This window comes from Necator americanus, chromosome III (assembly GCF_031761385.1).
Source record: "Necator americanus strain Aroian chromosome III, whole genome shotgun sequence".
In the NCBI taxonomy this organism is placed as follows: Eukaryota; Metazoa; Nematoda; class Chromadorea; order Rhabditida; family Ancylostomatidae; genus Necator; species Necator americanus.
This window is the reverse complement of record NC_087373.1, coordinates 7284690-7303820: the sequence shown is the minus strand read 5'-3', so window position 1 is coordinate 7303820 and position 19131 is coordinate 7284690. Positions and strand designations below refer to the sequence as shown.

Genomic DNA, 19131 nt, shown 5'->3' with positions numbered 1-19131 from the left:
TGTTTCCTGAAAATGAAGAATTCGCTTGTAATCCAGCAACATTACAACAGATCAATTAAAACCGTTTTCAGAAAATCGTTAGATTGTCGAACTATTAGTTAAAGAAACGAGGGACTTGGGAATGGACGCGGTCAAAACGATCAGATTTATTGTGCAATATTGCGTAAATGGTTCGGTTGTTCGAAGTGCAGAGGTTCTGAGCCGTTCATAGTTTACTGTGAGCATATCAGCACAAGCATCTAATGGTTGAGCATACAATGAATGTTTTCTGGACGAGGACGGAATTGAACGAAGATAATATCGCTTAGACGGTAAGTGTAAGTCCGTCTGCAACGACTCAACGGAAAGTAGCACGAAGATCGTGGATTTTCTCTTGTTCGGAATACAGATGGTTTACTAAAATCATCGCAGCGATAAAAAGTAGCTGGAATGAGTGTAATGTGTGCTCTTCTGCGCACTGTTTGTAATGTGTCCTTTGCCCTCAATTTCTTCTTTTCTGACTTCTTTCTTTCTTTTCTTTTCTTTCTGATTTCCTGACAATAGACCAATGGTCACGCATCGCAAACCTGTTCGTGCAACCAGCAAAAAAAACCCTGCAAAGGTAGAAGTAACTCTAATGGAATAGGTAAACAATTACTGTGGTTTTTTCTGTTCTTTCTATTTTTCTTCTATTTCTTCTATTTTTTCTATTTCTTTCTTTTTTCTATTCCATCTTTCTAATTCTATTTTTTCTGTCTTCTTTTTTTTAAATTAAAGTCAAAGTCATAAAGTCACTGGCGTATCAATCCACTAGGGATGCGCCAACGCGTTTTACTGGAATTCGTAATCGTTGAGGTTTTGGAACGCGTGTTGGCCTTTACAATGACTTGCGGGGGCCAGCCGATGATCAAGTCAGTGTTTAATCCTCCCAGACAACTCTGGTACCAATTTATCGACCCCGGAGGGATGAAAGGCTTGGTGAGCACTGGGGCGGATTCGAACCCTCGACCGTGTGGCTACAACGGACCTCTAACCGACTGCGCCACACCCGCCCCTTTTTTTTAAAATTAACTAATGAAATTAGGAATTAGCTTAACAAGACTAGAGACGAATTTGAAAATTTAACGTCTTCAGAGGCAATAAATTCTATCCTATTCAAATGATTTCCTAAAGAAGTAAGACATAGGCAGGTGGAAGTCAGTGTAACCAATATCCAAACGACCAAAGTTCGGTCCTGCCTGGATATAAAAATGTAGCCTCCGCAAAATGTAAAATGTAACTCATGCGAGCTTTTTTTCAATTTTTTTTTCGGTGTATGAACAATTTTCAACACCTAATTGTTGTTTGCTGTTGGTATATTGTCAGCAAAATTGACGAACTACGAGCGAAGGACACACATTACGAATGGACAGAGTAAATTTCTTCCACTTACTTGTTATCGTTATTCAAATACATTTACTTACGGAGAACCCTAGAAAGTAAATTAAGAATTAAAAAGTGAGAGAATATTAGCAGAATATTTGAAACTAATTTCCAATAGATAGAGATCAAATCTAGTTGACAAGGACCATGAAAAAATGGAGTTGTTTTAGAAGTCTTCCCGGTTTGTAGCTAGAAACTAAGCTAAGAACTAAGGAGCTAAAAAGTAAACACTAACGGTTTTAGTACTATAGACACTGTTGATTGATTTGATCATTTTTATTACTATTATGATTTCAAAGATATCTTTACTAACTCATTTAGTTCCGAGTGGATGGAGATCAAAAGATCAAACAGTTGGACGGTGCAAATCCATGAAGAAACCCCGCTTGGGAATGATGGAGCACCGAAGAAAACACAGCTGACATTGTTATACGAAGTATTAATTTCAGTATTCGGGATGAAACATATCACAGCAAAGCATCCGAACGTTCTATGAGCTGAAGTGAATGGGACGTCGAAATCAATCCAAAAATTGCCGGATTTGAAGGGATCATGGTTTCAATCTGACAGCCACAAATCGATAGTGATCCATGATTCATTTGTAGGAAAAAGTAGAAAGAGATTATAACATACTGCTGTACAATATTTTACAAAACAATCCTTTCTTTCGTTCCAGAACATCTTTGCTTTTTGTTGTTGTTTTCGTTTCCAAGACTCTTTTTCTCGTAATCAAAAAAAAATGTGATGGTCCTATGTACCCAAATGCTTTTTTCTGGATTTCCTGAGAATTTTGAAGAAAGCAAATGTGACTGTAAGAGGGATCGAATGCTGCCAATTTTTGTTGTGAATGTTTTTTTTCCCTTTGAGTTTACAAGGCCGATCAATTGGATCCAACAAGGACTGTACTCAAATAAACATGTGATATCATCTAATCCCTCCAGTATTCCTCAATAAGTGCACCTTATAAGGTGATTATTACAAGAAATTAATATCGATCATTGTAAGAATTTTTAGAGCTCCAAAAATTTAACTGTTCTCTGAAAGCTCGATCTACGTTTCACCAATCGATATTATAAACTCTATGTATTAATAAAAATAAAGGAGGATGCACCATTTGAAAGGCAGACAATGATCCACTTATCAGCATTAGCACTGAACATCGAGACGACAGTAGAAAACGGAGGTATTTCAAAAAACATATTTAAAACGATGACAATTCAATGTGGAGCTTTTTTTCCGAAAAAAAAAAACAATGAAAATTCATCACGGTACAGAGCAGAGTTGGCAGCTGCGAAAGGACAGTCCATGCCACTGGATGTTGATCGATAATGTGAGAAAGAAAGGTGAAGATCGAAAAAAGGACCCATTCATTCAAAAAACCCTTCATTCGCTCAGTGTGATGTCCTTGAATACATAAAAGGATGAAGGGTCTGGCGTTAATCAATCCGCTTGGGACCCGTGCCACCTCAATTCAGAATCATAGAGGTTACGAACGTGCAACTGGCCCATACAATGACTTGCGGTGGCCAGCCGATGAGTCAAGTCAGTGCTTTTATCCTCTCATACAAGTCTGGTACCAATTTATCGACCACGGAGGGATGAAAGGCTTGGTGAGCACTAGTGCGGATTCGAACCTCCGATCGATCGTCCAGGAAACCGAAGCTCTAACTGACTGCGCTACACCCGCCCACATACGCAAATCCATACGCAGAGTATATGCAGAAATACCGAACTGTACTCGGTCAAAACGACTATGTTGTTTTATCTACATAAGGTTATCTGCCCCAATAAAGCAGGTGGAAAGGTGCACTGAATGTCCTCCAATTCGTGAAAGTACATAAGATATATGTGTTTCAGTAGTTGTGCCAATAAATCTTTGCTACGATCGCAGATTCTCAAACTATAAACCTAAATGTTGGTCTTAGATGGCAGGATAATAAACAACAGAAACTATAAAAGGAGGAAAAAAGGACAATCGTAAAATGGAGGTAAATTTCGTGCTTTGCGGCTTGATCACGATATATAAAGATTTGGTAATTTCGGACAACTGATCCTAACAATTGATATGGTCGACTTGACCAAATATCCCCTTAAAGGCATCACCCCAAGAATCTGAAATGGTACGGATTTCGGGTGGAGTATTCGAACGGGATCGTAGATTATGGAGAGGAAGGTGATTCCGTCCATTTTCTCCTAATTGCCGCAAACAACGGCCCGGAAGATACGGCTTCGAGCGTCCCGGCGCGCCATTTTCTACAACGAGTTCTATTGGAGCGCGCCACCCATGTTCCGTTTTTTACGGCAATCAGCAAGAAATAGACGGAATCACCCACCTTTCCATAATTTACGATCCCGTATACGAATACTCCAACTGAAATCCATACCACCTCAGATTCGTGGGGTGATGCCTTTAAAACGACAGCCAGTCGACACCCTACGAAGAACTTTTCGCAGTTTTAGCTTCACCATCACCTAATTGATGATTACAGTAAGTTTTGCAGCGACAAAGGAGAGCAAGAAGTAGACGGCAGACGTGCACGCTATTGAACGTTGATCAATAGAGTGAGTGGTGGAGATCCAGAATTTTCCGAGAAAAAAAACCAAACACATCAGCGCCGGTGCTGTTACAGAGAGTTATTTATTGTTTCGTCATTGCTATCTTGATGTCTACGGGTTCTAAGTTTACTTTTAATAACTCAAGTAAGTTTTGCAGAGACAAAGACGTTGATTTACACTCTCCTCTTTGTTTCACATACATTTTTTGGATGAATAGTGACTGAGTGGAACGAACCATACTCTTTTCTTCTTTGCAACTTGTTGTTCGTGTTCTATAGTTTACTACTCATTTTCTAATCCCAAATTAAACATTTTTTGTGAACACTAAGAACCAGTTTCATTGTAATGCAGTCTTCCACCCGTAACCTGAGGACTAACTTAAAGGCAGCACCCCACGAATGTGAAGTAGTGAGGGAAGGAGAAGCTAGAGATGAGCTTGTGGATTGCAGGATCCAGGATGGTTCTGCTTACCACTCCCTAATCGTCGTGAAACAGCGTAGAAGACGCCTTTTTTACGACGATTTGAATTGTAACGCGTCCTTTTTGTGCACGTGCCGCATCCAAGTGCGGATCAAGTCCTCGTCGAAGATCAGTAGAGTCTTTTCAGCTTCTTCTTTAATTGAAACCAATAAATAACCTGCTGAGGGGAGCGGAACTTGTACATGGTAGGGCGTTCTAAAGTACTTCATAGGAACTAAAGCGAAATGCTGCTTTTAACGGGTCTGCTCCAAAACTAATGGTTCTCTTTTGCTTTTGATGTTCTTCCTATGAAATTCTTTTCGCACAAATCTCAAGACGCAGGTGATTCGCAAAAGAATGTACGATCCATTGTGCCTAACTCTAAGTTGCGTAATTTGTCCATTCGGCAAGGAGCGCTACTGATAATCTGCTGATTACTAGTCCCTGATGTAATTCTTTTTAATTTCGTGTGATACGTGTGAAGAGCAGTACATTGAAGAGACAGGACGGCGACTTTGTGTTCAAATAAAAGAACATTTGTACAAAATGAGACAATTAAATCCAGCCAGCAATCGGAATTTTATGATGAAAACGCTCCATCCAGCACACCTTTCACTATCCTATCGTGCGAATACTGCGGCAGAACCTTAGTAGCGTTCGGTTAAGCGGTGAGCTTGAAAAATGACGAAAAAAGAAAGAATGCGTAGCCGTGGCCAAAAGCTGGCCCTGTGTCGCGAAATTTGCTGGTTACGATCTTTCACATTCTAATTTTCCCCATTCATTTTTCCTCCGGAATGCTCCTCGTCTCCTTAGAATTGACTAGATTCTCGTGAATGTACTACTGCACGGCTATTTACATAGTGATCATTGTTTTGCATAACTGCATAAAGTACAATGGCCTATTGTCTTTTCTCATGAATAATAAAATTTATGTGGAATATTAAGAAACTACATCGATAGCGTCGAGAAACCATCGAATCGAACCAATTATAGGAAAAAATTGATTTTCCCATAATTGGTTCGATCACCTCCTGGACTTTGTTGCAGTTAAAATGACCACATGCTTCCTAACGATCGAATTGTCGTAAAATAATTTGTTTTGCATTTAAAGAGAAAATTTAAAAACTCCAAAATTTACAAAATTGACAAAGTTGAAATCTCTCCATAAATTGATACGGGCAGCGTGTAGTTCACCACGTTCATTCATTATACTCACTTTCCTCTAGCAGTTCGGGAAAAAAAAGAAGTGGGAAACAAGCTTGTGTGATCCCATTTACCCCCAACGATACAAGCTATTCTATCCGTAACACGTCTACGATTTTAATGGTGGGGCAGATTCTGCTGTTTACTTCAGTTCTATTGGTTGAGGAGCGGATGGGGACGTAGCCCGCGTTCTTTAGCGTAATAAGTTGCATCGTTGGGAGACTGGACCACCTACACGGGTGTTTCATATGTCTTTTTTGGATCACTACGAGGGAAGTGGGCTTGATAACGTCGATAATTCTAGACTCTAGGCACACCTATTCGTGGAAAGATCCATACATCATTAGTTTCATGAAACGGTGCTTTTCAAACAGATTATTCTGCATTTAAGTGAAAGAGTGCAAATATGCATTCAGTGGCACCACATCTGGCAATTCAAGCCTTTTTTTGAATGCGTCCTTTTTTCGACCTTCGCCCTTCTCATGGCACATCGCATCGATCAACATTCACTAGCATGCACTTTCCTTTCGCTGCAACCAACTAGGCGTTCTGTACCGTGATTGATTAATTTCCTTTTTCTTCTGGAAGAGGAGCACAGCCATCTTTTTGGATATCTTTTCTAAAATGCCTTCTTTTTCTACCATCCCTTTGATGTTCACTGCTAATGCTGCTAAGCGTCCCATTGCTTGTCTTTCAAATGGTGCATCATCCTCATTTTTGTAAATACACAGATTTTATCACGTGATTGCCGATATATAAATGTAAATTCCTTAAATTTATGTAAATACACTCAGTTTACGTCTTCTCCAATGCGGCTTCGATGCACTTGTTGGACAAATAAATTTCTGGAATCAAAAAAAGAATCATATAATGATCACTATTCATTTCTTATAGTGATCATTCAATTAGGTGCAGTTATTAAGGAATACTGAAGGTACTGTAAGATGTAAAATGAGCAAACATTCAATTAATGCATATGCGCAGATCTCTTAAAGGTTCCGCTTTATCGAACTTGTAAATCCAAGGGAAAAGTTCACGACGAAGATAACAGCACTCGACCCCCCTTACATGAATCACATATATTTTTATTTCAAAAAAAAAATCCCAGAGAATTCAAGGAACAGATTCATAGACTTAATACACAGTACATACTTAATCCTAGCTAAACAAATAGCACCATTAGATCTTTTTTTTCGGAAAAACGTTTTGAAACGTGTAAATTTTCCTGCGGTTGTATGTTATGATCACTTTCTAAAAATGGATCATGGATCACTATCGATTTGTGGCTGTCAAATTGAATTGCTTCAAATCCCGCAGTTTTTGGATCGATTTCTACATTCCATTCGCATCAGCTCATAGAACATTCGGATGTTTGGTTGTGGTATGTTTCATCCTGAACACTGAAATTACTTCATATAACAGTGTCAGCTGTGGTTTCTTTGGTACTTCATCATTCGCAAGCGGCATTTCTTCATGGATTTTGCATCGTCCAACTGTTTGATCGTGATCGTTGACCCGCATCTATTCGAAAGTAAATTAATTTGTAAATATTCTATTGGATTTATAATAGTGATAACGTCTGTTAACTGCAACTCATTGGTATACTTTGAAGGGTTTCGTATGGTTCGTACAGTAAATAAATAAACAGCGATAACATGTAATTGGGATAAATTTGCTCTGTTCCTAATGTGTGTCCTTTGCTCGCAGTTTGTCAATTTTGCTGACAAAACCGCACCAACTGCAAAGAACAATCAGGTGTCGAAAATTGTTCATGCACCCGAAAAAGAAGGAACTTCTGCAAAGGCAAACTATAATTCTAATACCATAGATAAAAAAGATTATTATGGTCGTTTTGGTTGGGTCACAAATGCTTTATGGAATTAAAAATAAGATTAGAAAGAGATAAGATAAGAAAGAATAAGATTAGAAATTAATTTGATAATTAAATCAATCTGAAATAGAATTAAGTTAATTAATATAAAGGGAAGAATGCATGCGGAACACAATTCTCGAAGATCTCATAGACGTTTGACATCGGATTCTAAGCTGTAAAAAGTTACTACTGTCCAATATCCTCGCATGACTTCGGACATTATATTTGTAAATCCTGCTAGGACCGACCTTCGATTGTTTGGATATTGGTTATACTGATTGATTTTCACCTCTGTATCTTACTTCTCTAGGACGAAATCCTATCAATAGGATAGAATTTATTGTCTCTAAAGAAGTTCAGAGCACAGTACAAGGTTCATATATCTAAAAATCGATGTCTAGTAGACTTACGTTCCCTACCTAGAAAAGTGAGTGTGGTGTCTGAACTCGTGGGAGGGTATAAAACAGCTCCAACTTTTATTCAGGCAACAAAGTATAAAATTCGACTCTAATGCCTATTTATTCCATCTGTAATGTTCAGCATAGTCTTTTATTTATTTATTTATTGAAAACACCTGCAGGTGTGCCATAAAACAAAAAAAAAACAAAATGGAACAGAGCTCACTAGAATTTCGCCTGAATTTTACACAACAAGACTGACCCTTCAAAGCATAAGGAGTGGTGGGTTGGCAGATCGTATTATTAAGTGATTATTTTTTCTCCATCTCAAATTAATTTAATTATTCGAACTACTCTCTAGTCTTCTTAACCTAACCCAATTCCTAATTTCATCAATTTGTTCGTTAATAAAAAAACAATTATATAATCTTTTGCTTATTTTATCAGTTATTTCTGCCTTTGCAGAAGGTTTTTTTTTGCTGGTTGCACGAACAGGTTCGCGATACGTGACTATTCTTTGCCGGTGGTGGCCTATTGTCAGCAAAATTGACGAAAGTGCGAGCAAAGGACACATTACGAAGAGTATTAAGAGCACAAATTGCATTCATTCCACTCAGTTTTTATCCCTATGATGATTTTAGTGGATTTTTTGTAGTCCGGACCAGAGAAAATCCACAGTCTCCATCAATCCAGTGTATATTATTATTGCATGTATTGTATTTTATATTCCATTGTGCCGTTCTACGACGGACCTACAGTGGATATCCCAGCGGCATTAATTCTACCGAAATGCGTCCCCGTCTAGAAGTCGTTAGATGCCTCGAATGATACGCTTACAGTAAGCAATGAATGGATGAGGGGCGTGTCGCTTCAAGCCCAACCATTTACGCCATATCGCACAAAAAATCAGATTGTTTTAACTGCACCAATGCTCAAGTTCTTTCTTTTTTTCCTTTTTTCTTCCTAAACAATAATTCAATATCCAAATAATTTCCTACAAATGTATTGAAATGATTTGTGCTAATATTGCCGGATTACAAAGGAATTCCTAACTTTCAGGAAACAATGACTGTTGGAGGCCCAACGATCACTCTTTCAAATGGAGTGAAAATGCCTCAAGTTGGCTTGGGAACATGGCAAGTGAGTTAGCACCCAGTCTAGTAGTCTAATCTGCAGTATGCGTCCAAAAAATATTGAACCATCACAACAAAACCCTGAATTTCAGTCCTCTCCCGCCGAAGTGAAGGGAGCGGTGAAAGCGGCTATTGAAGCTGGTTATCGTCTAATTGACACAGCTGCTTGCTATCAGAACGAAGGCGCTATCGGTGAGGTCATTCACGAACTGATCCAGGCCGGAAAGGTTAAGCGGGAGGAACTCTTCATCACGACTAAGGTAAAATCCACTGGAGACACACTTCTCCTCTGTCCTTTTTTTAAAGTTCCTACGAGTTTGAAAAAATTCATTCACTTTCTTCAGCTGCTATTATTGTGAATAGTAATCTACATATTTGCGCCCATTTTAGGTATTTTCGATAGGTCGAAATAGTAGCCAACTTAGATGAAACCCAGTAATATAAAGAAGTGGTAGGTGATGGAAAATAAAAGTTAAAACAGGGAACTTGAAAAAAACTCAAATCTATGCTAAAAAAAATTGAACGTCAGATAAATTCAGAAAGACGTTTCTATAATATGAAGACGACCTGCACTTTTTTTCGGCATTATTTTCACCAAAACTTCGCTGAAACGAAGCAATACATAACTAATCGTGGTTGTTACATTAAAACATTGTTGTTTTAGTAAAAATTAGGAATAAGAAAATCCATAAATGAAACTCTCGTCCTGTTCATAGCTGCTATAGGGTCCAGCCGGACCCTCCTTAGGTGAAGAGGGTTTAACTCATGGGGGTGCAGCTCAAGTGTAGGGGGTCCTTTCGCCAACCGTTCAAAAGTGAAGGAGATCATAGCACCGGCTCCAACTATCGCATCTATGGTCCCATTGAAGCGTTGTGGTGCTGATTTTTGACTGAATTTATACTATATATTGTGGGTTACACGAAAAAGCTTTTTTTTGGATCATAGAGCACTTTGAAAGCAGGTGCAGCGACGCTTGTACAGGAGTTCCTAAGACGATGTAATCTGATAAAAAGCGGCGCGTCTTAAAATTAAAAAAAGATGTAATCTCCGTATCAGTCGAACTTTGAGATGAGCGATGTTTTAACCCATGAGATCAGTTGTACTTTCTTATTACCGTCTTTCTTTTTACTCTTTTTTCCAACCACGGGACTTGAAAAAAAAGAGAATTGAGCGGAAGTTGATTGTTACGTTTAGATTAAATATTTCTACAGAGAAAAATGTTAATTATATTAAGCTGAATTAATTTTGATTACTGGCTTTTTGGATCCACTTCAATGGCCTAAAGATGAATCGCGAAGAGGGATCCCATGTGCATTGCGCAGAAACTCGCGCCCTGTTTAAAGGCATCACTCCACGAATCTGAGGTGGTTCGGATTTCAGGTGGAGTATTCGTATACGGGATGAGAGACTATGGAGAGGGGGGTGATTCCGTCCATTTCTTCCTAAATATCGTTAAAAAAAACGGTCCGGAAGATGCGGCTTCGAGAGTTCCGGCGCGCCATCTTCCACAACGTTTTTTACGGCAATTAGGAAGAAATGGACGGAATCACCCCCTCTCCATAATCTGCTATCCCGTATACGAATACTCCACCTGAAATCCGTACCACCTCAGATTTGTGGGGTGATGCCTTTAAGGTTGATATTTGATTCCGCTAGTCACCTCACTACAGGTATCTAGCACTGGCATGATAATCATCTGATTCTAAGGTACGATGTTCTCTTCTACTGGTAGCTATGAGGCCCAACAGTGAACTAAGGACTTTCTTTGAGGGACGAATGAGGCGTTTAATCGGACAAATCACGTTCGATTTCACCTTGGCCACCAATAAAGAAAGGATTGTAACAAGCTCGTGTCTGGCTCTATTAAAGAATTCAATTATTGATATTGATTAATTAAATAAATATCCAGCTCCACGATATTTCTATCATGGTGTTAATAATAAATATCACATGTTCTATCGTTTGAAGTAGCACGTCCATTTCAGTTGTGGGTCACACATCTTCATCCGGATGATATTGAATCTGCTATAAGGGAATCGCTTCGTCTTCTTCAAGTCGACTACGTCGACCTTTATATTCCACATATGCCGACTTGTTTTAACGTAAGTACAGTAACACAATGAGATGTTGATTACTGATCCCTGCTCGTTTGTATTTTTTCCATCTTTTCACTCCACATTTACCGTACTTGTATTTGTCCTTGTCCCATCTTTTCTGGCACACCATAGAGCGTATTGAATACATATTACAATAATATATACAACAATATATTATAATACATAATATTATTACTCCGTCGCCAGAAAAAATTACTCCACGCTTCTAACAAAATCAGCCTGAATACAAAAAAGATATTCTGGTAACTCTTCAGTCATATATGTATGTTAAAGAGAAAGCGAACCTTTTCCAAAAAAAAAAAACTTTGCTCTTTCAACAAAGTCTTCAGTGCTAAAAATAAGATGAATAATAAGAGGACAAACCTAAATTACCTAAACTAAAAATAAAATGCATTTCTATCCTTGGATATGTATTTCTCTGTGGCTTAGACAAAATCTTTATGAAAACGTTCCCATGCAGAAAAAAAAGTACTTTATCACGTAGCCTTTCAATACATATCTGTTTTTAGAAGGACTATCAGCACGAAAGTAGTTCACTAATCTATGCTTTCTTCATTTTTCAGAATTAATTTGAACAAAGTCATTTATTATGTATTCTCCTTCATTTTGTTTCATTCCACGCTCCAATGCCTTTCCTCCAAGATTCACTCTCTCTTTCAGACCTCAAGACTTGTGCAGCTGAAAAGCTTATTATTTGTGGAATAACCCACTGTGTTTTTGTTTTTCAGCATAATATGACCGCACAGAACCATTCAGTGAAAGTGGAAGATGTTTGGAAAGGGTTGGAAGCCATTTACAAGAAGGGTTTGACGAAAGCTATTGGCCTCTCGAACTTCAGCGGTGAACAAGTCGAACGCATCATGAAAATCGCTGAGATTCCCATCCACAATTTGCAGGTATGGCTTCGAGCAGCACGTCTCAGTTCTCCCATTTATTTCTTATATTTTTTATTACGCTCCCAGAAAATAATCAAGGTTTTATTTCTTCTCAGTATAATCCGATCCCACGGATCTCCCTCACTAGAGGGATCACAGCCGGTTAGTCGCGAGGCTACGTGGCGCGTCCCCAGGTGGCGGATAGGGGGCTAACCGCGGACCAAAAGCGACCTTGTGCTTGCCCAGAGACGCAGGTGGATTCAGGGGATGGACTCCCTGCTTCTGCTGTGCCAGGACTGACTCGTAAAATCATTGTATCCCGCACGTCGGTCCGGCCAAAAGCCTGCAATCAATTGACTGGGAGGTGCAAGGGAGGCGGTTTGGAGTCGCCCCCAACAAATAAGCTCCACATGTCCACTCTGGGAGAACGGAAGTTCTCCCAAAAACCCATGGGACTAGAGGCTTGCAACCTGCCCGTGGGTTTTAAATTTCATGCAAAAAACAGTAATAGAAAAGAGTCTCCTGACTCCGGTAGAAAGCCTGGTACGGTAGCGCCAGGTAGGACGGGGTTGCAGGAGTCATGTAGGCTACCGAAACGGAAAAGGACTAGGATGACGATCTGTACTTATAACGCACGCACGCTTGCATCGGAAGCGGCCATCAAAGATCTGATGGTGCAAGCCAAGAAGATCAAGTACGACGTCATCGGACTGACCGAGACGAGACGACGTCACTCTCTCAACGCTGTATTTGAAACTGGAGAAGAACTGTTCTTAGGAACATGCGACAGTAGAGGTGTTGGTGGAGTTGGCGTCCTCGTCAACACGAGTATGGCACAGAACATCGACTCTTTCGAACAACTCACGACCCGAATCGGACGTCTGCGGATGAGAAGATGTGGTCCCACACCGGCTTTGACTATCTTCGTCGCTTACGCTCCAACATCAAGCTACGAAGAAGAAGAAGTCGAAGCTTTCTATATGGACCTGGAGAAGTTCTACCGAGAAGATCATGCCTTTTACAAGGTCATAATTGGCGACTTCAACGCCAAAGTTGGCCCAAGAAGAACGCCGGAGGAACTTCACATCGGGACCCACGGCCTACAATGGAATGACCAGGGGGAGAGGCTTTCCGAGTTCATCATGACGACTAAGACCATCCATGGGAACTCGCAATTCCAGAAGCCCTTCTCTCTACGCTGGACGTGGGAGTCACCCGGTGGAGGGTACCGTAATGAGATAGACCACATCATCGTCAATAAAAGGTTCTGCCTGACGGATGTCGCTGTTGTACCAAAGTTCTATACGGGATCGGACCATCGCCTCCTCCGAGGAAGATTTTCGTTCACGCGGAGAGCAGAGAAAGCCGCCAAGTTCAGCAAGAGAAATCCCAGAACTACCATCAACTGGGATCTCTTCGCTACGTTAGCCGGCTTTTGGGAAGATTCCGCAATGGACAACATCGACGAGGAATACGACCGGCTTGTCAAACACCTTCATGACTGCGCGAAGAAGGCTGAGAGTATTAAAACAACCAAGAGACGCCTGTCTCTTGAAACTCTTGAGCTGATACGCCAGCGTGGAGCAGCACGAGCCGCAGGGAACCAAGAGCTTACGTCCGAGCTCGCAAGGCTTTGCAGAGAGGCGATAAAGAAAGACCTTAAAGAGAGAAGAGCAGAAGTGCTGGCTGAAGCAGCAGAGGCGGGAAAAAGCATCCGCTATGCCCGCCGAGACTTCGCCAGTCGCAAGACAAGGATGACAGCTCTCCGGAACCCGAAGGGAACAACCATTGCATCGAGAAGGGGAATGGAGAAAATCATCTACGACTTCTACTCTGATCTCTTCGACAGCCGTGCCCACTTGCCTCCTCACCATCTGAGGGAAGATGGACATGTCATTCCAGCGGTTCTCCCGTCCGAAATACGACATGCTATCATGTCGGTGAGAAATCGTACAGCAGCCGGTCCCGACAGAATAAAACCAGAACACCTGAAGAACCTTCCGCCAGTACTCATCAACACCCTGGCGAGGATCTTCACACGTTACCTGTCGGAATGCAAGGTCCCTAAACAGTGGAAGACCAGCAAGACCGTGTTGCTGTATAAAAAGGGAGATCCACATGACATCGGCAACTATCGCCCAATCTGCTTACTGTCCGTCATCTACAAGCTCTTCACAAGAGTGATCCTTAATAGGATTGAAAAGGTCTTGGATGAAGGACAACCATGCGAGCAAGCAGGGTTTCGAAAAGGATTCAGCACGATCGACCATATTCACACTGTTTCGAGACTCATCGAGGTATCACGAGAGTACAAGATGCCGCTCTGTCTCACTTTCATCGACTTGAAGAAGGCCTTTGACTCAGTTGAGACGGAAGCGGTCGTGGAAGCCTTGGACAACCAAGGCGTTCCCACTCAGTACATAAAGGTGCTTCGAGAGTTGTACAGTAACTTCACGACCGGAATCTCGCCATTCTACAAGAATATCATCATTGACGTGAAGAGGGGGGTTCGACAGGGTGATACAATCTCACCCAAAATATTCACAGCCACCCTCGAGAACGCAATGCGAAAGTTGGAATGGGACGACATGGGAGTGAAGATCGATGGTCGGCAGCTACACCATTTGCGCTTTGCTGATGACATCGTACTGATAACACCTAGCATCAGCCAAGCGGAACGAATGCTGACCGAATTCGCCGAAACATGTGGATGCATCGGTCTTGAGCTGAATCTTCAAAAGACGATGTTCATGCGGAACGGATGGATCTCGGATGCCCCATTCACGCTCAACGGAACGAACATATCCGAATGCACCAGCTACGTCTATCTGGGTCGGGAATTGAACATGATGAACGACCTGGCCCCCGAGCTGGGCAGGAGGAGAAGAGCGGCTTGGGGAGCGTACAAGAGCATCGAGGACGTAGTGAAGAAGACCAAGAACACCCGGCTCCGTGCTCACCTCTTCAACACCACCGTACTTCCTGCTTTGACCTATGCCTCAGAAACCTGGGCACTTCGCAAGCAGGAAGAAAACGCGGTGAGCGTCATTGAACGCGCAATTGAGAGAGTGATGCTAGGAGTATCCCGTTTCAAGCAAGTGAGAGACGGGATTCGAAGTTCTCTCCTACGTCAGCGATCGAAGATCAGAGACGCCGCCGCGTTTGCCAAGGAAAGTAAAATAAGGTGGGCCGGACACGTGATGCGCTTTAACGACAACCGTTGGACCAGAGCCGTGAGCGAGTGGATTCCCCGCGATATTAAGCGCAATACAGGAAGACCGCCGACCCGATGGTCAGATTTCTTCACGAAGTCCTTCAAAGAAAATTACGATGCTCTTCGTGTCCCACGCGAAAGGAGGAACCACTGGGCTACTCTGGCACGCGACCGGGACAAATGGAAGAATTACTGGCGCCCGCTCGACCGGTTCGAAGACCAACGGGAGTCAAGGTGATCAAGGTGATAATCCGATCGGATATTCGCCTAATCACTGCAATTAGTGTAGCATTAGAAAAAAAACGTTCCCGAAAAATTTATTACCAAGTTAAAGGCAGCAATATCACGAAATTGAAGATGATATGGAATCTGTGAGACAGTATAGAGTATGAATTGTAGATTACGAATATGGGCGTGGTTCGCTTAATTCCCCCAAATCGTCCTTAACGATGACGTGGATAACGACCTTAGTTCCTGCGAGGTACGTTAGAACGCGTCACCATTGTGCACGCGCCGCATCCGACTGCGATCTTCAAAAACCTATCCATGTAAAACCAATGAATGGGCGGAACGGAGCGTGTACAGGGGTGGGGCGTTCTAACGCAGCTCGTAGGAACTGAGGCCGTTTTCCACGCCATTATTAGGAACGATTACGGGAAGCTTAGCGGAGCAACGCCCATATTCGTAATCTACAAGCCGTTATCACAAAATTGACGATGTCTGTCCTACAGAGATCGTCAATTTCGTGATAACGTGCTTTTAATTTCGTTGTAGTAACCGAATAAATGTCAACTTTTTCAGAAAGTAATAATACAATGCTTATGATGACATACGATTTAGGTTGAGCTGCATCTCTATTGGCCTCAACATGAATTGCATGAAATTTGCAAGAAACACAACATCTCCATCACTTCCTATGCTACCCTAGGATCGCCAGGACGTGTTAACTTCAAACTTCCTAGTGGAGTGTAGGTTTTTCTCTCTTTGCAATGTTCAATTGCGTGAATCACAATCGAACGCCTCCTGTGTGTTCCCAGAAAACTGGAATGGGCCCCCGCTCCAGCCGATATGGATGATCCGAATGTTAAAAAGTTGGCCGAGAAGTACAAGAAAACTCCGGCGCAGGTAGGTGATACTGAGGAAATGGTATGGAATTAAATTCTACATAGCTCCATAATAGAACCATCATGAACCTATGCACCTAAAAAGTGATATTTTTAGAAATGTTTGGGTTCTTCTTGACAAACTTTATGTGTCTTTGTGCTAATTCTGTGCAATATTGTAAATATCTTTGCCAACTACACAATCAACCAAGATTTTTTTCTAAGATTCTGCTACGTTACGTCATGGATCGAAACATTGCTGTGATCCCAAAATCCGTGAATCCTTCTAGAATCGTGGAGAATTTCCAGGTTATTTTTGAAACCTTCCTGATTTATCTTGTGATTTATGGTACAAATGTCTCGTATAAGCTATTTTCAGGTTTTTGACTTCAAATTGACCCCGGATGAAATCAAAGAGCTCGAGACGACACCTCATCGTCAAAGACTTTTCTTGCAAGATTTGTGAGTTTTTATGTTAAAATCTGAGAAAATAGTATTTTTTACTTCTCCTTTGGCAGTCGCTTTGCTTAAAGCCAGCATGCCACGAATCCGACGTGGTGAGGGAATCCGAGGGAGATACTAGAGATTGTGTTGTGGATTACGGGTTTTGGGCCGATTCCGCTCATCTTTCCTTTACCGTCGTAAAAAACGAGGTGAAAACCTCCGCAGTTCCTTCGAGGTACGCTAGAACGTGCCCCTTTGTATACGCTCCGTTTCCCTCAGCTGCTATTAAATGGTCTTACTTGAATAGGGAGAGAAGGAGAACTAACTGGGAATCTCGATCTGCAATCCCATCTCTCGCTTTTCCCCCGGATTCCCCTATCACGTAAGATTCGTGGTATGCTAGCTTTGAAAATATTTTCGTGGCCCGAAATTCGTTTCGTAGAAGTTCTTTCCACGTTCTCGAAGTCAACTTACAGGTTCTGTCCACGTCAAGACTTCATGTATTAGAAAAACAACTTTTTTTTTACTTACTACTTCTTATACGAAGAAAGTACTTGATTGAAGTAGTTTTCACTGTTCGCAGTTTCTGTAAAACCCTCCCACCTATGGATTTGAATCCATCTTGAGAATTTGCATATCAAAATGAAAAATTTCAGCATGGAAGGCCATCCAGAGGATGCATTCGCATCTGAAAGGAAACACTGATCAATCCGTCAGTCCGGTTGTAGCTGAACATATGAACGTTGGGCATCGTGTATCCGCTGTTTTTTTTTTTTCTCAAGAGATAATACTGATTACAACCAAATCCGTACCATTAGTTATTGTTGTTGTTTGACATGGACCCAGATATTTTAATTTATTGTGCCTTTTATCCTATAACCAGTCTGAAGTCTGGCTAAAGCCGGACTTCAGACTTTCGGTGATTTTAGCTTCGCTCCCCTTCACTGATCAATGAAAGTTAATAGTAGTAGTGTTTTCTGTAAAACTAGATTTGTGGTTTTTTTAACAACGCTTTCCTTCTCTTCTTTATATTATAAATTAAGGCGAAAGATTACGGAGTTTTCCTTCTAAACGCGTTAATTCTACATTTGGAGAATATTCGACCATCAGCTACAAACACTCCTTCGATGCCAGAATAATATAGACACAATTTGAACGCATTACTCGAAGTATGGGTATTCCTCCTGGTTTCCCCCAATAGTTATCACAGAATGATGTTTTAACATAAAATGGCGTGAAAGACATCATCTAACTGACAAAGATAACGTTCCACGTTAGATCACATAAACATCTTGCTACTATTTAAGCAGCTATTTGCATGCGTGTTTCCACTTTCTGAGAACGGCATGCTACAAACTTGAGGCGAAAGAAGAAGGAAATAGGCACACGGAGGAGTCATAAAGGTGAAGAGCAAAGCGCCAAGTGGTTACGGCTGCAACCATTTACCTTTTTCGTCATGCACACTAATTTATTGCGCTCCAATGACCGGGTCCACCGACGCGGTGGATACGTCGCACCCCATTCAATAGGTTCTATATTTATTTATATATACATACATACATAAATTGACAGACAGACAGACAGACAGACAGACAGACAGACAGACAGACAGACACACACACACACACACACACACACACACACACACACACACACACACACACACACACACACACACACACACACACACACACACACACACACACACACACACACACACACACACACACACACACACACACACACACACACACACACACACACACACACACACACACACACACACACACACACACACACACACACACACACACACACACACACACACACACACACACACACACACACACACACACACACACACACACAACACACACACACACACACACACACACACACACAACACACACACACACACACACACACACACACACACACACACACACACACACACACACACACACACACAACTATTATACGTATATTACGTACATTTATACAAATCAGCAACTTCATTTTCAATCACGTACGTGATTGAAAATGAAGTGGTGCTGATTTGTATAAACGAATAAACTGATGTTTAGTAGTACGATTTTTAAAAAAATTTCACACTTGTAGCTACCCCCTCGAATAATCCCTGGGTGCAAATTTTAAGAGTGATACGTATCTTTAATCTAAGCCGGGAAACTGGACAAAATCGATCGTTACACGAATCACTATACAGACATGATCAGCACCTTAACAAATTTCCTGTATAAATTTTAATAGGAATTTCTTTTTTTTTTCAAGTTTGAACTCAAAATAATGGCGTTTCTAGAGGATATTTATTTAGTCGTGGACAAAATGCCTTAGGAA

General features: G+C 41.3%; 1 protein-coding gene across 2 annotated transcripts; it reads left to right on the top strand.

Annotated features, from left to right (window-relative positions):
- Positions 1 to 8955: 8955 nt before the first annotated feature.
- Positions 8956 to 17481, top strand: RB195_008854 (uncharacterized protein; the record flags this gene model as incomplete). Of its 2 annotated transcripts, XM_064195554.1 has the most annotated exons (12): positions 8956 to 9030; positions 9116 to 9283; positions 11009 to 11125; positions 11869 to 12036; positions 12132 to 12177; positions 12280 to 15199; positions 15289 to 15463; positions 16070 to 16197; positions 16267 to 16354; positions 16558 to 16641; positions 16712 to 16794; positions 17433 to 17481. In XM_064195554.1, 12 exons carry the CDS (start codon positions 8956 to 8958, stop codon positions 17479 to 17481), a joined length of 4101 nt encoding a protein of 1366 aa, XP_064046700.1. The 2 variants fall into 2 exon arrangements, with proteins under 2 accessions (XP_064046700.1, XP_064046699.1); XM_064195555.1 differs by lacking the exon at positions 12132 to 12177 and adding an exon at positions 15564 to 15615 and having other exon boundaries at positions 12210 to 15463.
- Positions 17482 to 19131: the final 1650 nt, after the last annotated feature.